This window comes from Phalacrocorax carbo, chromosome 23 (genome assembly GCF_963921805.1).
Source record: "Phalacrocorax carbo chromosome 23, bPhaCar2.1, whole genome shotgun sequence".
NCBI classification, from domain to species: Eukaryota; Metazoa; Chordata; class Aves; order Suliformes; family Phalacrocoracidae; genus Phalacrocorax; species Phalacrocorax carbo.
Genome location: NC_087535.1, coordinates 5,626,552 through 5,645,463, shown reverse-complemented (window position 1 = coordinate 5,645,463; position 18,912 = coordinate 5,626,552). Strand labels below are relative to the sequence as shown.

The window sequence follows — 18,912 nt, the reverse complement described above, 5'->3', positions numbered from 1 at the left end:
TGTACAGTACCTCCTTGGCAAAGGCAGACTCTGAGGCTGCGATGACAGCCAGCCACCACCTCCTTCACACTCCCACCTCTGGGCAGTCCTGCTGCTCTTTCCCATGACCTCGCATCTCACCCCCAGCCCTTCGGTACTGCCTGCCAGCCCCTCCTGTCCTTACCCCTTCTCCCTCGACCACACGCACATCACAAGATGCCAGTGCCACCCCAGCAAAGCCATTCTTGAGGAAACGAGGTTGCTCAGATGGGATCTGGCAATGTGTTACCACTTACAGAGATGGACCCAGGAGGGAAACCTTACTGTGGTGCCCACCAGCTCTCACTTGATAAGCTTTGTGCACAGAATGTTATCTATTTCCCAGATTCACTAGGGTAACAGTCACTTTTGGATACTGGAGTGGAAACGGCTGGCTGAAGAAGCAGTGTTTGTCACAGAGGAGTTTGGAGGAGCAGGGAGATGTGCTCAACAGCAGGTCTTTTTGCCTGTTGGTACTGCAGGAGAGGCTTAGGTCCGACTAGAGTTTGTGCTGACTGTATCTGAAAGGCTGTAGGGAGCCGCAGCCTATTCTTGACCACATCATTGTATGTATTTTTTTAGTTTTGTATGATAAAGCCAGCGTTAAAAAAAGTACACACTTTTAGACGCACCATCCATCCTTTGAGACTCCATGAGATTTACCAAAAGTTTACCCTCTTCTTCCACAGCTACCACAATAGCCTGCTACACCCTCCAGCCTCCTCCGGCAAATGCTCCCTCACTTCTGCATTTCATCATAAAAAGAACCACTGCATCAACATTGAAAAAAGAATTACCCTGACAGGGCTTTGCATGCATACATTCCCATTTCCATTCAAATTTTAAATCAATATGGGATTTACCTCAATAGACAAAGCAATTTGCCTTTTTTTTTTTTTAAGCTACAAGGCCTGCAATACAGTTTAACCATATTAATGTAAATCATTCTGTCCTGGGGGACACCTGCATTAGTGAGCTGCTGAGTTAAACCTAAGGCTGGGTGACTCATGAACTCGCTTCCTTCACTAAAACAGTAGAATGAAGAGACACAAAATAAAAGGTGCAGATAGACGCGACGGTTGTCAAAACCAGCTGACGCACAAACTACCCTGCAGCCGAGTGTCAGATTTTAAAAATATATTTACATATTTAAACTCCCTGCTAGGTAACGAGCAGCCAGCACTTCCATGTCATGTGCAGTTGGACTCGGCTACAGCATGAAGAGCCAGTGCTGGCACATATTTGGCTTTACCTAAATACAGGAACAGATAAGCTTCTGGTTTTCTAATACAGACACTGCAATGTCCAAGGACGCGCACCCGTAATCACCAACCGGCAGCACCCCGGTAGGCAAAGCCCTCTTTGAAGAGGCGTTTCTGCACACATAGCTTCGATGCAAAGGAGGGTGAAGCAACTTCCTTAATGAGTTCAATGGTACTATTAATCTTCGCTTCAGTAGAGACAGGATTTCATGCTAAAACTGTCACTGTTTGCATTCTGAAGAGCTTCCGTGAGAAAAGCTGAGGAATTCAGACACATCAAAAAGCAGACTGAGCCAGCTTTTGCTAACACACCTTGCAAAGCAAAGCAAAGGTGCAGCCACACGCTCCAGCCTTGCCGGCTCCAGCTGCCACGGCGCGGCACTGCCGTGCACACAACCTTGACAAATCCCCTTTTTCTATAGCAGGAGTATAAATGACAGGAAAAATCTGTGTATTTGTACTACAATTTACATCTTTCAGCCTACAGTGATTGAAAGCGATTAAAGCCAATGAAGTTACGGTTAGACCCAAACAGATGCTTCCCTTCTTTGCCATTGAAGACTCCAAGAAGTGATGTCCCAACTGTTATCCCGTTCCCCTGAACGGGCTGCTGAAATGATTTTAACTTACTGCTTCAACCCTGTTCTGTGGTGCACATTATCACGCCCGATCATCCCTTTGAAATTCCAGGAAAATCCATATCCATTCTGACGGGGAGCTGGTTATCATCCCTGCCTTGTAGCAAGCAGCCGAGATTGCCACATATTATAAATATATCAGAGCTGTTGGGCTCAGTGTTATACAATGCACCCTTTAAGGTGAAAAAAAAGGACGAGGGGAAATGGGAGAGATCAATTATCAACTATTTATAAAGCCATATATTGGGCCAAAAACACAACTGAAGGGGAAAGCTCCCTCAAAATCCCAAACTTAAGGATAATGGTCAATTATTTCTTCCATGAAGCGCAGTAGAGCCCACCACAGGAGGAAGAGGCCTTTGAGCCAACCTTGTAAGCTGGGTACCGAAACAGGGGGCAATGGGGATGGGGAGAGAAGCATGAAACAGAGCTGCCTTTGTCAGCCGTGGGACATGTTTCTCAGTCTGGAGGAAGGGAAGGAATCGTACCAGCAGCTCCAGAGAGCGCAGGGAAAAGCTACAAGAGCGAGGTCTGCCCCCAAGGTTTTTGTTGTAGCACCTCCCCCGGCAGACAGAGGGATGGGAGCAGGGACACACACCGGCCGTTGTTACCTCGTCAAAAACAAAAAACCCAACCGCAGACACTACCAGAGGGAAAGGACGGATCCATCTCCAAGTGACGTTCACTAGTGGTGTCCCTGCTTGGGATGCACGGGCGCCAGCCAGCTTCAACAGCTTGGAGATGGAAAAAATCCCAACAGTTACCAGTATTTAACGGCAGAAATCTTAGAAATGCAGTCTTAGCCCTTGCAGTACAATCTTTAATATTTTCAAACCCCTGCCTGTAATTTCATAGCTCTAATCATTCTGAGGTGCAGGAAAAAGATAAAGCACATCAAATTCCACTTTATCTGAGGTTTTCTTAATAGAAGACATCCAGGTGAGTAATTGGAGAAGCCAAGAAAGAAAGCAGAGGCCTTGCCTTTCTATGCTAACATTTCTATTCACAAAAAAACAGGCAGGCTGAAACATTCATCAGCTAGTAACTCTGTTTTCTCCACATTTGCCCACTAATTAGAAAGTGCAAATGCATCTACTGCTACATGTAACAACTTTATTCAGTTTATAGATTTTACTCATTCACTACCTACTAAGGTGGTGTTTGCCTGATTGAACCTTCATGCTCTGCACGTTAGGAGTATATAATACTTACTCTAATCAGATTTGGTTGACTAAGATTATTTATGCCTACCATTCAGGAAAAGAAAAAGATAAAGAAGTGATGCAGACAAACCCACAGCATTTCTGCCTAAGAAGTCAAGACAGTGTTAAGCAATGAGGAAAAAAACCCCACACTGATAAACTGAAAAGCAAAAAGAGAAAGATTATAGAATGTCATTTTAAATTATCCTTTTTGGAATACCACCCAGTTCAACAGTGCTCAGTTTACTGTGTTTCTGAGATGATCGATGTTTTTTTACAAGCTGCTTTCGTACGTCGTGACCCGTTCAGACCAGCCTGGCATTGCGCAGTCGGCAGCGCGATGGGACGCACAAGCAGAAGCATCCAAGGTCAGGTCCTTCGCCTTTTCATACGTCCCAGCCCCATGTTCCTAAACCTGCTCCCCAGGTGGCCAGATATGCTGCTGGAAAAATAAATGTCTGACACAAATGCTGACAAAGGAGAGCACCCTGCTTTTTCTGAGGAGTCTTTAATTTAAAGAACAGAGAAAAGTTGATTCCCAATCTCCAACAGTCTGCAGAAACAAGATCGACATTTTTTCTATCTCTGAAAGCAAGAAAAAAGCTGAAGCTGCTGCTCATCGCTACAGTGATATGGGTCGCCAAGATTTTATCACTGCCTTTTTCTCAACATTGGAGATGATTAATGAAAGTGACTGGCTGGGTCTGTTTTAAATGCCCTGAGCACTGAACTTGTCACACAGAAGGAGCTCTTCAGCAGCACGCTTCACTGTGCTGCTTAAACTGCCTGGACTGGACCAATCATCTGCTTTTCACCCGGCTCTTTTCAGCCCATTTGCTTATTTCTTGCATAAAATTGCTCATTCACTGTACAAACTGCTGAAGCATCAATTATGCGAAATAGATTAAAATGAATATTTTAATGCATATTCAGGTTGAAGAAGAAAAGATGTGTAAGTGCCAAATTGTCACAACACAACGCGCTCTGTGCTTCCAAATGAGCTCTAAAGATAGAAGCTGCCAGATTGCTGGACTGGAAAAAACTTGCGTTAAGATGAAGGTAAGACAGATCACAGGTGTCATGAAAACAAGAGCTATGCAATGAACACTGTTAATTTAATGCTGCTCCCTGGCCTGATTCTACCCAAAAAAACAAGGTTTAGGAGAAAAAAGCTGGGCTACCTGCCCCTGATAAATGAAAATACATGGGAGGAAGCAGAACGGTTAGCTTGGGAAAGTCAAGAGAAAACGCCTTAGACTTTAGTAAAAAAGTTGTTGCTCAAGTGCTGTAGAGGGTGGTGGGCCTGACGCCCAGAGAACTTTCCTGAGGGGCCGTGGAGTTCAAAGTGCATCCAGATTAAAGGCTGCTGATCGTAACCATGGCCAGACAGGCATAAGAGGTTTCAAGGTCATGCTAGAACGTGGCACGGAATTACGAATGAAATGCACACCAAGGAAAAAGAGCAGCATAGTCTGTGCAGTTGCAAACGTCTCCAGATATCGACTTCTGTCATCAAATTTGTCTTCATCAAATTCTGTATAATGTTTTTCAAAGGCAGACAGAGTTTAGAATGATTCATTTTGTAAACAATCTTCCAGGAAAAAGCAATAAATAAAAGCCAAAAAAAAAACCTGATAAATTTTATTATTATCTATTCCTGGCTGTACCTGCAACCAGAGCCTATCCATACATCCCTTCAAAAGCCTGAGGAAGGGCTTGTGCAACAAAATCTTATCTAGTTGGCTCCAATATTTAACTGTGTGTGCATGTGGGGAGGGGGTGTCCCCACAAACCTCGCCTCCTTTTTATCCCCTCCGGGCTAAACACTTGTCCTCTTGATCTGGGAGATTATCCGGTTTGATATGCATCATTAACGCCCTTGGAAGATGGCGCAGCACGGGGGCCCAGCGCACGCCGAGGCTGGGGAAGGGGGCGAGCGGGGCGCCAGCACCACCTCACCTGTGCTGCCGCAAAGGTACCCGCTGACCCGTGACAAACACAGGCTCCCTTTTCTCTGCAAGTCAGGAGAATTATCAACAGCACCCGAGAGAACAAGAAAGTTATTTCAGCGAGGTGACAACAGTACCTGTCGCCCAGGAGCGCTAACTTGCAGCCTCAGTATTTTTCTCGCAGGCTGCCCCTCTCAAGCCTTTGCTTCAGCCCAAACCAAGAAAGCAAAAGAAGCTGCCCTACGCGCGTGTGCGTGCACATGCATACACACACACGCTCACGCATACACACATGCCCCTTTGTTACAACAGGGTGTAAATGCACCACGTGCAGAGCTGTAGGTTGCTGCCACCCCTTGCTGGAACATAAATTCCCAGCACGCTGTGCCAGCTTCTCAACGGCCTCTTTGTTCCAGCCCTCCTCCCCTCCACCTCCCCTCTAATTTAATCAAGATGTTTTTGGGATCTACTGCAGCACTCGCTTGGCTGTTCCGCATTCCACCAAACATTAACGACTTCAGCTTCAAAATATTTAGGGGGGATAATAAATACGAGAGCTAAGGAATGTTGTCAACATTTTATGTCCCGGACCTCAAGCCTCAGTAACGTAGTTCCAAATCTGATAGGAAGATGGTACGGCTTCAAAACAAACATACCGGGAAGTTCACGAGATGCTTTCTGTATAAACTCACCAGCAGCAAGGAAGCGCTCAGAAACCATTGGTGGGGGAATTCGTAACACACTGAGATAAGAGAATTTATCGAACACTTTGCCTAAAATTATGTCAGCCAGCGGCAGAGCTGGAACTGGAACCCAAATCTGCCGATTCTGAAAACCGCTCTCGAACAAGACCGTTCCTCTACATCTTCTAAAGGAATAACTAAATGGACATAAATCAAAAACAAACATGAAACATTCTAATGTTTTTTGACTCGACAGTGGGAGCTGGAGGGCAAGTGGGCTGAGTTCTTGCTAAGACCAGTGAGGAAGTTTGCAGAAGCGCAAGATCCTTTTTATTCCTGGCTAAATCAAGGTTGCAACACTGGGTATTTATTTTGCATTAGTTAACATCTACTTATGAAGTTTGTTAAAGAGAAGGCTTGCCAGCTAAAATTTTCCAAGATCATACATGTAGCACTTAAAGAGAATTTGCTAATTAAAGCTCAGAATTCTTTATAGGCAGATTCTTGGTAATAATGTTTGGTTTTTTTTTTAAACAGACCTGCCTTTAATTCATTTGCACGCAGTAGCAAATACGAACTGTTCTCATCTAAACGATCAGCTAGCTTCACTGCATAGAAGTGCTCCGTCATCACCATCAGCCCAACCCATTTGTTACAGACTGACCCTGTATTTTACAAGGACTTGCTCTCAGTGAAGCCTGGAACCCACCTGAAGCCTGTGCAAGTTTTGGGCAAGTTTCTCCCACACATTAAGTGCTCGGCCATTATCACATGGCCCTATAGAACAGGAATTCTGTAAAGCTTTGTATAAAGCTTCAAGCTCTCCAGAATTTAAAGAAAAGCTGGGAAAACACAATCTATGTCCTACAATATACATGCATATTTTGGGTGATAGATCATCACTTTCCAGTTTAATGATCCATTATGCATTGGTCACTCATATTTAAAGTACAGTTGTATTATCTCGCTTTCCCCACCATTTCACTAGTGATTGGTTTCACCACTATGTCAGTAATAAGGAATTTTCCTTATTAGAGCGGAATACTGTACTCTGAAAAGCCATTCCTCCATGAAACCACGTCACATCGCTGCCTCCCATACTACGGCTGAAAGAGCTGCTCCCGAACAACCCCCGCCCCCTTTTTCTCCCCACCTCCCCCCCCTTATTTGTTTTCCTTTCCAGAATTCTGTGCTGATCCTATTGAATCTTGGGCTTCAGGCACTCAATCCCAACAAACTAAGCAATTTTATGGCTGAGAGCATTCTTTCTTGTTGTGAAGCCAGCTACATTTGCCCTCACTGAACGAGCCGCATGCGAAACGGGCTTCAGAAGGCAGCAAGACCTACCAGCAAGGGGTGAAGTCCTGAAAAATACTGGAAGTAATGTTCTGTAATTCTGCTCAGTTTTAATGCCCTGCACGACAGCTTTGTGCTCCCGACTTCCCCCAACACACTTTTTCAAACTGCTGTGATTTATCTCTAGGAAAAACTGACTGGAGGGCTCAGAGTCAGAGGAATAACCTGAGTATAAAAGGGCTGTTACCTTGTTCCTGGCTGACCTGAATTCACGCTGCAGCCCAATAAAGACGAGCACAGCGGTGGAGTCAAAGACAACAAAAGCATACAGGAAATGAGAAGGAAAATGCAATAACAATGGACTACTTTCATACATTAAGAAGGGCTGAATTCATCATGTTCCTTGCCCAATCTATATGCAGAAGTGACATTTTTAGCCTGTAATATATGTAGTAAAATTACTCCAGCTGTAGCCTTTGGCCTTCAGTACATCACCCTGAGCAACAGGCTCTGATCGCATCATTATATCTGACCGCGTACAAAGTGATAGCAGCGTTGCAGAAACCACCCACTCCAGTTACAGGTGGGGGGGGATCAAATCTCAACTCGGAAGCAGATTTCTGTACTGCTACCTCAGATAACAGCACCTCACGGATTACTTTACTCCCTCTCCCTTCCTCCGTTCCACTTGTTCTAAACATAAGCAGGTAGGAAAAGCAGGAGATTTTGTTCCCCAGTGAGAAATCAGAAAGGATCATTTCACAGTGGGCCTCCGTGTCCTTTAACTTTGGGGAAAACAGTAAGAACTCAACGTTACTATTCCCTAAGAGAAAGGAAGAGGCGGTGGGTAAGGGTGGAGGCGCGAGAGCAGGGATACAGCGTGCACTTACGAACTCAGCACTCGGTGACAGTTTTACTTACGGCATTTGTAGATTTACGTCTTTACACTCTTACAGAGAAATGTTTTTACAAACGCCCAGCACTTTGGCCAGTGTGTTTCTTTCATGTGCGTGGCTTTTCCATGTATGGCGTATTCTAAGACTTTTCATATTCTGGTACCAATGCAGCAATGAGACATACTGCAGCTGTAAAGTAGGTCATCTTAAGCGCAGACCCCTTAAGAGAATTAATAATTCTTCTTCCTTGATTACTGCAAGGCTTTTCACCAACTCTGTGGATTTTTCATTTCACATCAAACACTGCGCAGCGTCCTAGTAGATAAACTGGGTTTTTTCCATGATCAAAGGTATTAAACAGGAAACGAATTTCAAATCCTCAGTTTTGTTTTCTTCATCCCTTACAGGATTTTCTCCCCATAAATATAATAACTGAATGCGGTACAGTAGTGTAAAGGAATGCTTCGCTCTCAGAGCAAGATCTGTAGGGCAACCACCCCTCCCTGTCCCCACTACTCTGTACCTGAACAAGCCAGAAAGCAGGGCAGGGTTACTGCTCCGAGCACCTCCAGCACGCCTCCCGGTTAATACCGCTGCAAGGAGCCCCAGGTTAAAAATAGAGCAGAGGATATATGTTTTAAATGCAGTAGGGCCAAGGCCACATGAAAGGCACACATACCGGCAAGGCGGCAGATGCTGAGAGGGCACCTGGCTCTGTTTAGAGGCACAGCTCTAGAAAGCAGCCGATAACGGCCGCTGCCTGTCCTGAGGGCCCTCTAGACACAGAACTTACATATATGCTGAATAAACCTCCCTGTCTGCCTCTTAACACTTTCCAATTACTTCACAATGTTGTTATGTAAAAATTTGTCATGTTGAAAAAAAAAAATTCACAGAAACTACCCAAAGTGACCAAGGCTTCCACAGTCCGTTCTTTTAAAAAGGTTGAATTTTTTTCTATTAAATTTGAACAAGAGCTATTGGTCGGCTTCTAGGGAAATCTCAAAGAGACAACAGAGGAGGAGTGATTAAAGATACCAAATAAAAGACACTGCTTCTCAAAAGGCTACACATGTATATATAATACCAAGGGATCTCACTAGAAAGATACGTCTGTAGGCAAGACAACCCAATACCCACACCAGAAACAGAAAGGTTGCACCATTCAGAGAAATGAAGGGCCACATTAAAACAAAGAGGGTGACAGGTAGGTAGAGTGAAAGGGCAGAAAAAAGGAAATCAGGAAGGGAATCAGCTCAAATGGAAGAATATTTTGAATACATGTATATGAATATATAAATAGAAGGGCCACGCTGAAGGAGGATAAGCAGGAAGAAATCAAAGGAAGGCTCTCTACAAGAGTAGGGGGAGGAATGAAAAGGAGCGTGCCCGAGAACAGGCGCTAACATCAAAGCACGACGGTCTTCCAGGAGAGGGAGCGGTGACCAGAATAGCAATGCCGGGTGGCACACGGGCTTTAAACTTCAACCTTGTACAAAATCCAGAGCTAAATCATTAACTCTTGGACAAATACAAAAATATTACCTCCTTCCCAAGGTGTAACAATTTGTTATTAGGACAATCGCAGCAGTTCACACACACACACACGCCCCAGTTTTATTTGCTTGAGACAAAAGTTATTTATTTCACCGTTTATCTTCCTTTCCTTTTGTGGTAGCGCAGAATTGCACTGAAGCCAAACGCCAGAGATCCCTGCTGACACCAACGGGATTCATCTGCAAGACTGTTGTATCAGCAAGTGCCTTATTGACAACATCTTTTATTGAAACGTAAAAGTGTTTCCTCAGGAGAAACCAAAACAAAGGGCACGGAAAGAGTACAGTGTTCAAAGAATACCTCCACCTTAGGTCGCGTGTTTCCAATAAGACATAAAACCACGTTTGGTGCAAACAACCCAGCACTCAGACATGCAAAGGTTTTGCAGGGAGAGCTAACCGAGGAAGTAAACAAATCCAAGAGGCAGGAAGAAACGGCGCTGACACACATTGTACATCCAGCACCACTTCAGTGCTGGCTTTGGCAGCAAACACAGCTTCTCTTATCAGCAAAGATACCTTTGAAGTGGCTGGCAAGCTTCCATCTAACACTCAAACAAATAAGACCCTCCACATCGTAACACGGCCCTGGAGAGGGATCTCTTCTCGTAAGACATGAGCAGAAAAACTCCATGAGACAAAGCCACAGACCGTGCAGGCTTCCCATGGCACTGCGAATCCAAACACTGCGAACATAAACCTTCTGCAAAGCTGTGTGCAATGCAGGCACCGCCGCTGGAATTTCAGAAGGTCACTGATTCAAGGCAGACCCGTTCAAGCTCAACCGCCAGCACTGCTGTGCCCTACGTGTAACTGGTCCGTGGGGTCCGAGAGCAAACACATGAGGATCTGCCTCAGCCTGAGGATTCTCCACCGCAGTCGCTGGAAGGGACAAACCCCACATCGCCATCGCTACTGATGCTCTTCCAGACAGAGAGAGACCTGGTTTGCCCACCTTGGGCTCTGTGCTGCTCCCACCCCGCTTCCCCCCACATCTCCGCTGCCCTTGAGGATGTGTTTCCTTCCCAACGCAGACCTTATCACACCCATCCAGGCCCTCTGCAGCCTTAAGGCTGGATTATGGCTGCACGCTGTTCTTAGATCTCTCTCGATTGAAAAAGCTCACAACTTCAGACAGTGCAAGATACAGCAGCTCAAGAGCTCAGCCACAAAAGGGATCTTAAGTACATCTTTTACCCTGTCTGTCCTTCCTAGCTCACCTGCTCAGTCCCAGCATAATACAAAGCACTGATTCAAGAAAGCCCTAAATTATAAATGGCCCAAGAAAAGGATCTCACGCCTCAGGATTTTATTTCAACAACCTCAGCAAATAAGGATCTCTCTATCGCTCTCCTCTCCATGTTTCACAGCGTTATTTACAAGCCAGTGAGTAGTTCCTAAATGTAAGTCACCAGAGCACCTGCAATCAGCCAGACACACATAACTTTTTAGAAGGTATTTTCCAAGCAGAACTGTAAAAAATAACGCTCCTCCAACTTTCAAATAATAAAGTGTTCTTGTTTTTAACACAGATTCCCTGTGTAGCACAAGACAAGGACAGAGAGCTCCCAAACCAACAAGACTGGGAGCACAATTCCAATAGCTACAATGTCCATTGGAAAACAGTAAACAAGCAAGCTCTTGCATTAAGCCAAACCTGAGCGCCCAACCAGCATCACAGCTGAGGCTCTGCCTCCCGCAGGCTGCGTTTCCTTAAACCGCAGCTCATTTTAGCTTGACTGTCCTGCATGCGTTAGACCAGACAGGAGATACTGTAGAACCAGTGAAGGAGCTGGAATGACCGCATGGCACAATTGAGGCAGGAAACACAGCTCTCAGAAGTAATACAGCCAGTTATTTCACTGATGTAGCCTGGCTAATTACATCTGTGGAGAAGCTACAAAAATTTGTGGAGAAAATTAGCACCACGCTAATGCAGCTGTGCCACTCAGAGCTCATTCACATTTGGTTTTTGATTGGGACCTCTGAATTTGCCTTCCACAGCTTCATTCAAAGTTTTGCAGCATGGCACAGCAGCATTATTTTCCACGTAGCTCCCGTATAAACTATCTCTCTTTCAAGACTGCTAAAAAGTGCTGAGTTTCCTGAGCTCTCACATGCTATGGTAGCCTTTCTCCATTAAAAAATGGGAAAGGATGTCTCAAAAGTTTAAAAAAAGATTGGCGCAGCTAAAGGGAGAGGGAGGAGAAGGTACTTTTAGATTCTATCATCAATATGACTAATTTCCCTTTGGGCTAGCATGGTTTCAGCTTCCGGTTAGAGGCACAAAAATACATGCCACTCCTAAATATCTTGCTAAGTCACCTAATTATTCTCCTTCAATACCTACAGACACTGACCAGAAAGGCATCCTGGCTTTGCCAGCCACCTGCTGAGCAGCCCTGGGTAAGTGACTTCATCCACTTGTCCCTGTTTTTTCATCCAAGAAAAGGAGGCATTTGTCTGCTTATGATCCAGAGATATTCTGAAGATTGTTTGTTCTGCTCTTGGGATATACTGAGTGCTACAAGCACGCTACACAGCAGTTTTAGAAGTGGATAGCATTTTTTAAAATCCATGGAATATTTAACCGCACACCACGTCTGTTTTCTAGCCTACAGTAGCTTTTGTACCAGTTCACGCGGCTGCTTGCAGCTCAGGAAGGTAGGAGATTCTAGTGAAAAAGCACAAGTAGCAGCAGAACCAAGCTTAGCCGAACGTCTCTATTTATCAGCTGCTATCTTACTCAACTATGTGACGCTCTAGATAAGACAGGATGCAATCTTTGTTTTTAACCACCCAGCACAAGCGGAATAGTAATCTAATACCTGGTTTGGCCTTCAGCCAATTTGGTACGGCTGGCAAACAGACAAGTACTTGGAATTTAGCAACAAGTGCCTTTTGTTTGCACAAATTAATATGGAGTTTGCATTTGGTCTGTGAGAAGGAAACCAGAGGGATATTTTGTTGGCGGTGGGTTATTTGCTTGCTTTTATTCAAGTCCTACTGCCCAAAATAAAATAAAACAGGGCAAAACCATACTTATACAAGGGACTGAAACTTAAGATGCTCGTTTCCAGCCAAACTGGGATAATATCAATTTCCATGTACTACTATACCGAGGCATTTTCTCAGCCACCTTCCTCAAGTGCAGCCCTTGCTGAAATTCAGTGGGGAGATTACTTATCCTCTGGAAGGATTAGAGGAATTGAAGAGGAACTGCCACTCAGTAATCCCGTGTAAGTATCTAATCAACCATAATGTAATTACAAGAAAGTTTTAAAGGGTCAAAAAGGCCTTTGTGTGGCGTTACTTAAAAAAGAGAAGGTTCCTCCTCTGCTTGGGTAACATCTCAGAGAGAGAAGTACAACAGAAACAGTGTCATGATTAAATGTATTTTTCACACACTCTTGCTGCCCATTAAAAACTCAAGAAATAGGCAGAGGCCAAGGAACACAAGAGTGCACTCACACTTATTTTCATTCTCCCGAAGAAATGAGTTGCCAACACACAAAAATACCTGCTGTGAAAGAGAAAATGCCTCCTGCTCTCCAGGTAACACGCAACAAGACCCTGCTCCTTCAAGTGCATCTTGACATGAAATATCCCACGCAATATCGAGCATTGCTCATTTTCTAGCAGTCTAAATGGACTGGTTATATAGAGTCTCTTTATCAGTTAAAGCAATATAGTGATGTTAAGAAATACCTCAACACTCTTTCCTCAAGACATTTCAAAAGACTTTCAAGACCAGAATGAAAAGCCAGCGAGGCCCCCAATTACTGCCGACTGCACCTAAACAGAGTTTAAAGTCACACAATACTCGCGTGACTTTTTTTTTTAATGTAACAGCTGGCACCACTGAAGGCAAAAAGGCAGACATGGAAGTATGCCAGGAGGTGGGTTTTTTATCAGAAGCGTTCCTCTTCCATTTCTCTCTCAAAGGCAGTGTGATTTAGGATGAGTCTCCACAAAAGCACTCGTTAGAAAGCTCGAGTCCTTCCGCAACCCCCTTCTCTAGGCCTTGCAATGGTAGAAATAACTCTTCGCGATCGTGACACATTGCAAGGGGGTGGGGAGCGGGGGAAGAGAAACTGCTTTCAAAGTTAGAATTGCAATGTTTTTAACATGTTAACTAGCAGATGTTACAGCCATTGACAAACCTCTGAAGAGACTAGGCATTACCATTTAATAGGAGTTTCAAAGCTTCCATATCATGTTTCTTCAACTGGAAGAACAGATTCTTAATAGAAAACTACCCTCCCACACTGTCCCACCTTTTTTTCCAGGTAGAAATCAAGGGGAGAAAAAGGGTATAAGGCTAACATGAGACCTCAGCTGCATTTTTCTCCTTTTTCCCAGAGGACAATACATCCTTTTATTATCTGGCATAGTAGGAGTTCTCCCTAATTTTTCTTTTAACATCAGTTTCTCCTCTGCAGCACTCTCCTTGGAGAGTTGTTCTTGATTATACACAGAGTTGAAGACCTGGAGGGCTTCTACTTATTTAATAAAAGTTTCAAAACACATACAAAACTGTGGGCAGGTTAAGAGGAAAAAACACGTCCTGAATTTAGACCAACAAATCTCAACTGATTGTTTTCAGGAAAATAGTAAAATACTAGAACAAGAAAATAACTAAAGAAACCAGAGGTAAGTCAAGCACAGTTACCCACAAAGAACAAGAAAAACCCCAACCTGTGTCGGGCACAGTCAACAATAAATTGATCCACCAGAAGTAGCAGCTAAAACTTTGTATTTCAGAAAGACCAAACAAAAACACACGGGTTGTAGCACTCAGTTACCTTCTTGAACAGGCGCCCCGAGTCTTCGCTGACCTGGACAAAGCGTGGGATGATGTTGTTGAGATAGATGTCACTGAGCGTGGTGTGATCCCTGCTCTCCCGCTTCACTTGGTTTAGCAGGAGATTCCAGCAATTGACTGGCGATAGCACATTCTGATCCTTCCTATAAAGGACACAAAATAGAAACAAGAATTGGATAGGACTTTACCTGAAGTGGACAAAACGATTCTCTTCGTGATGTCCTGTATCTATAACCCAGCTATGGGATGTATGGATTTGCTGAGGGAGGGGAGAGAGGAGGAAGGCTACAAAATGGCTACTGCACGTACAGAAGATACGCCCTTTATTACACATGCCTACATTCACATGGCCATGGGCTTTTGTCCCCCAACAAACAGATCGGGCAAATGCAAGCTACAGTATGCCAAATGTAGGCTCTAATTTTTTTCTTTTGAGTCCAAGATTTCATGCATAAATTACAGTGCCTGAGGGAGAGCAATGGCTCCAGCATCTGACAATAGGTTTCACAGTGCTGTCTCAGGCATTTGTGACAACCACAATAAAAAAAGGTTTCAAGCATCCACTTAGCTAAACAGCATCTGCATAGGAAACAAAATGTTATGTCTCGTGTACAAAACCAATTATGTGCAAGCATCTATATCTGTCCTAAGCAAAAGAGAAAGCAACATTCATTAAAAGATGCACAGAAGTGGTGCTTGGGAACATGGTTTAGTGGTGGACTTGGCGGTGCTGGGTTAACAGTTGGACCTGATGATCTTAAAGGTCTTCTCCAACCGAAACGATCCTCACATTCATACAACAAGTTTTATTTTCCCATCTTTGAACTTCCCCCACCTTATTACAGCTGATTTCACTCTGCACCCTGCATATAAGCAATACAAAGGGGAGATGAGAGGAACCTCAGTGTATTTGGATCAACACCTCATCTACTGAAAGGACTAAGTCATGTCTTAAGGCACCGTTTCATACCAGATGAAAGCAAGGACACTAGCAGTGATTTTGCATGGTCCTCCAGCAGCCCCGCAGCAGTGTTCAGAACTGGCAGATCTAGGTGTAGTGTTAACTACATCATTTACTTTTCCCTAGCTCTGTTTATAATTTGTTTACAGTACAATAATATTTATTTAGAAAAAAGTCAGAGCTCTGGCGGAAAGCCAAAGCTCCTCTTGATTATTGTACACAATTGTATCAGATTTCTTTTAAGAGGAAAGAAAGGTGGTTTAATTTCCATTGAAAAAGGGAATATTCTGCAATTAAGAAGACAGCCATCTCTGCTGCAAGAAATGTCTGACATTGTGAAAATGCAAAAATCAAGCCATGGCAGACGTTCATTACCCTTCCTGCGACACCAATAGTTGGATTTGTACAATATGGATAATTTTAGATAAAGATGAATAGTTTCAGAACAGCTGATCTTGATGCTTTGTTTCTTTTCCTTAAAAAAATTAAAAGCTCAGGAAATGACTGCAGCTTGCGATCTGGACTGCTTCAAGGTTTGGAGTGTGTGTGTGTGTATAGTGCGAGGGGGGTATAAAAAGGATTCTGGGCTTTTGTTTCTCCCAGTGTTTCAAGTAAATATAAATAGCAAATAAAAAGTGAGAAGGCATAGATTTTATTTAGAGACAATATTTTCCTTCATCCTCTAGTGTCCTGTATTGCAGATACTGCTGATGTGCAAAACCAGATGGAATGATCAAAATGCAGAACTGTACAAGGTTGAAACTACCAGATGTTAAGCTGTATAAATCAAAGAGTTGCCCCCCAACCTGCAATCAGTGTTTGCAGCACACCGTTTGTTTTGTTAATACGCCAGAGAGCTAATTAGTAACTGCGAGACCCGGCTAATAGAATTGTGAATCTACGGGTACCGATCACGCTGCAGCCGTGAAAGGCCTCGAAGGGCACACGCGCAGAGGAGCAGCTGTATGCTCCGACTCCCGCTGAAACGGAGATAAAAGCTGCCACCACAAGAGAAGGTAATATACACGTTATATATAAGGGGGTTTTTTATTGGGGTGAGACAAGAAGCAACACCCAGCTTTCTTCAACTAAAGAGAGGGCAGGAGGAGGAAAGGCGTCTCCAGAAAGAGCTCCTCCAAGGAGCAGCGCTGGGTCGGAGGTGTACACACCATCCCTACCAACAGACAAACTGTGGTTCGCGTAGAAGATAGGAAGCAAACTAAATAAGATAGTATTGCGGGTGGTTGTAAAGAGAAGTTTATGAAGGACCGCATTAAAAGATGTTAAAAGTTAGTTTGCTCCTTTGCACAATTGATATAGAAGTACTTTACACACAGACTTAGTATTTGCCCTCTAAAGCTGGAAGAGCTACAGCAAGTGAAAATTAACTACCACAAAGAGTTTGGGAATGAAACTTTGGAACAAAGAGCTCAGATTCTCCACCAGCTGACCTTGTTTTAGCTGTTTGAAACCCTGCCTCAAAACCCTTAACAGCCTGTTACTGCTTCATCACCTTGCTGCTTCACTCTTTTCCCAAGACCAGTGCAGCCGCAGACCTCCTGTAAGCAGCCAGAAGTCGTCCAGCTGCATGCAGCCTGCTAACTTGCCTTCTCAGGCTTTGCACCATTCATCTGCACAAACTGCCAAGCCAGGAACTCAGCTGTTTTGATCCTTAATATCTCCTATCGCATTCTCCATCTCATTACAAATTTTTGCTATCTACTCTGCTAAGAGCACCTGGCTGTCCACGGGTGCCCCCACCAAGTCCAACCCCACCTTGAGCAACCTGGAAGAGTATGAGCGACAAGGACCAAGGGTTATGACTACAGGCAAGAGTACGTGCAAGGGACCAGGCAGCAGCACGGTGCGAGTGCTTTGCTTTCCAAAGAAAACTGAAACACCAAATGGGAACCAGAAGAGATGCAATAGTTAACTGGACAATTCCCAGCTGTCCAGGCTGCGCTACCACAACACCCCAAGCTATTCTAAGGCAGCACATAGCACAAATACCAAGAGCCCATGAAAAGCATGGTGAGTAAAATTGCTGGTGTCTAATGGCGCCAGATGGGTTGTTGACACACTCCATGTGGTTAGACATGAAAGGCCATCCTGCAGGAAAAAATAATCACAGCCCCACATGCTTCCAATCCACGACCAGGATTGTCACCTTTGGGTCTGCGCAGTGAGCGCCGCACCCGGAGCTCAGCCTCATGCAACCGCAGCTCTGCACGCTTCAGGATTTTTCATTTAAATTCCTTCAGTTTCTTGGTGTCTGTTGGTTTCACTAACCCCTTCCCTTCAGTGCCTTGTTAAAATGCTCTGCCTTGCTTTTGTACAGGTTCGACGTTTTCACAGCCAGGTTGTTACAGGAAGCGAGACAAAAACTCTCCTTCATTATTTGCTAGTGACAATTTTCCTAGCACTGGCAAAAAGCAGATAAAGGCAGGCCTTAAGACAGAAAAGGAAAGGCAGTTACTTGCTTCAGACCTTCCAAGGAGCCTTTAAAACTATGCACACATTAACTGTTAAAGCACCTCTAAAACGCAGCATTTTCTGTGGTGGAACACGGCAACAGTTTTCACAACACAGAGCAAAAGTTATACAACTGTTTACAACAGACCCTTTTCTATCATAACCACAAGCAGATGGCAGAGAAGCAAATTGCAATTTTCATTAACCATTTCAATTCTCAAAGGAGCTGGCAAATCTACTCTGCTTCCAGTTTCATGTCACCACAGAGGAGGGATGAAAAAGGGAAGCAAAATATGCAGCAGGGACCACTGCATATAATCGAGAGTGAGCTTGATTTCCACAGATTCTGCAGAATGACTGGAGTCAGTATTCACTCTTACGAAGTAAAACTGATGACATCAACCCAAAACTTTAGGGCCTGTATATGAACTTTCCCAAAGTGCTGGCAATTTCACATTCACAACAACTGTTCGACTCAAACTTCCCCCGCAAGGGGAGGAGGAAGAGGAGGAGGAAGAAGATGCCAAGATCCAGGTTTATTTCAAGCACTATTTATACTCATTTAAAGATCGTGTGATGATAGTGAATCTGGCGAGTTTATTTAGGTTAGCCTAAATTACACCAGATCACAGCAATCAGGGGTGTTTGGGAGCAGGAAGAGGAAGTCGTGCACAGATTTTCAAGGAACCACAAAGTATGAAGCTCTGTGGTTTCTCGGGTGTTATCTTGATTGGGTCCTGTGCAACTTCCACTTCAAAGGTTTCAGTCAGTCTCAAAAGATCAGAAGGGAAGATTGAGTCCCAAGTATCTGAAAAGTCTTTAATTAAATTACTCATTCATACGAGGAACTCACAGATGATCCAAGATTCAGCTGCTTTAAGGCAAGCAGGAGAGAGCGACAAAATCCAGCGACACTTAATTGGGCATTGCAAGGTAACACCATTCAGAGCAACTGCAGAAAAATTATCTTAAAGAACAACCTCCTTCCCCCCACTAGATGAAAAACAAAATAAACAAAACAATAAAAAAAACCATACCCACAAACCAGGAATAGGAATATTGGGTTTCCATAAGTAGCACAAGATGAAGGAGTGAGTCAGATGAGAATGAAAATATTACTAAATAGAAAGAAAGAAACAATTAACATAGGCATG

General features: G+C 44.0%; 1 protein-coding gene across 4 annotated transcripts in view; it reads right to left on the bottom strand.

Moving 5' to 3' along the window:
* SRGAP2 (SLIT-ROBO Rho GTPase activating protein 2) overlaps positions 1-18,912 on the bottom strand; it is a 113,011-nt gene that overhangs the window by 50,047 nt on the left and 44,052 nt on the right. For all 4 annotated transcript variants that reach the window (XM_064472340.1, XM_064472341.1, XM_064472342.1 and 1 more), the window contains one exon: positions 14,306-14,468. In XM_064472340.1, coding sequence (XP_064328410.1) covers positions 14,306-14,468 — 163 coding nt within the window. The remainder of the gene's footprint in view (positions 1-14,305; positions 14,469-18,912) is intronic.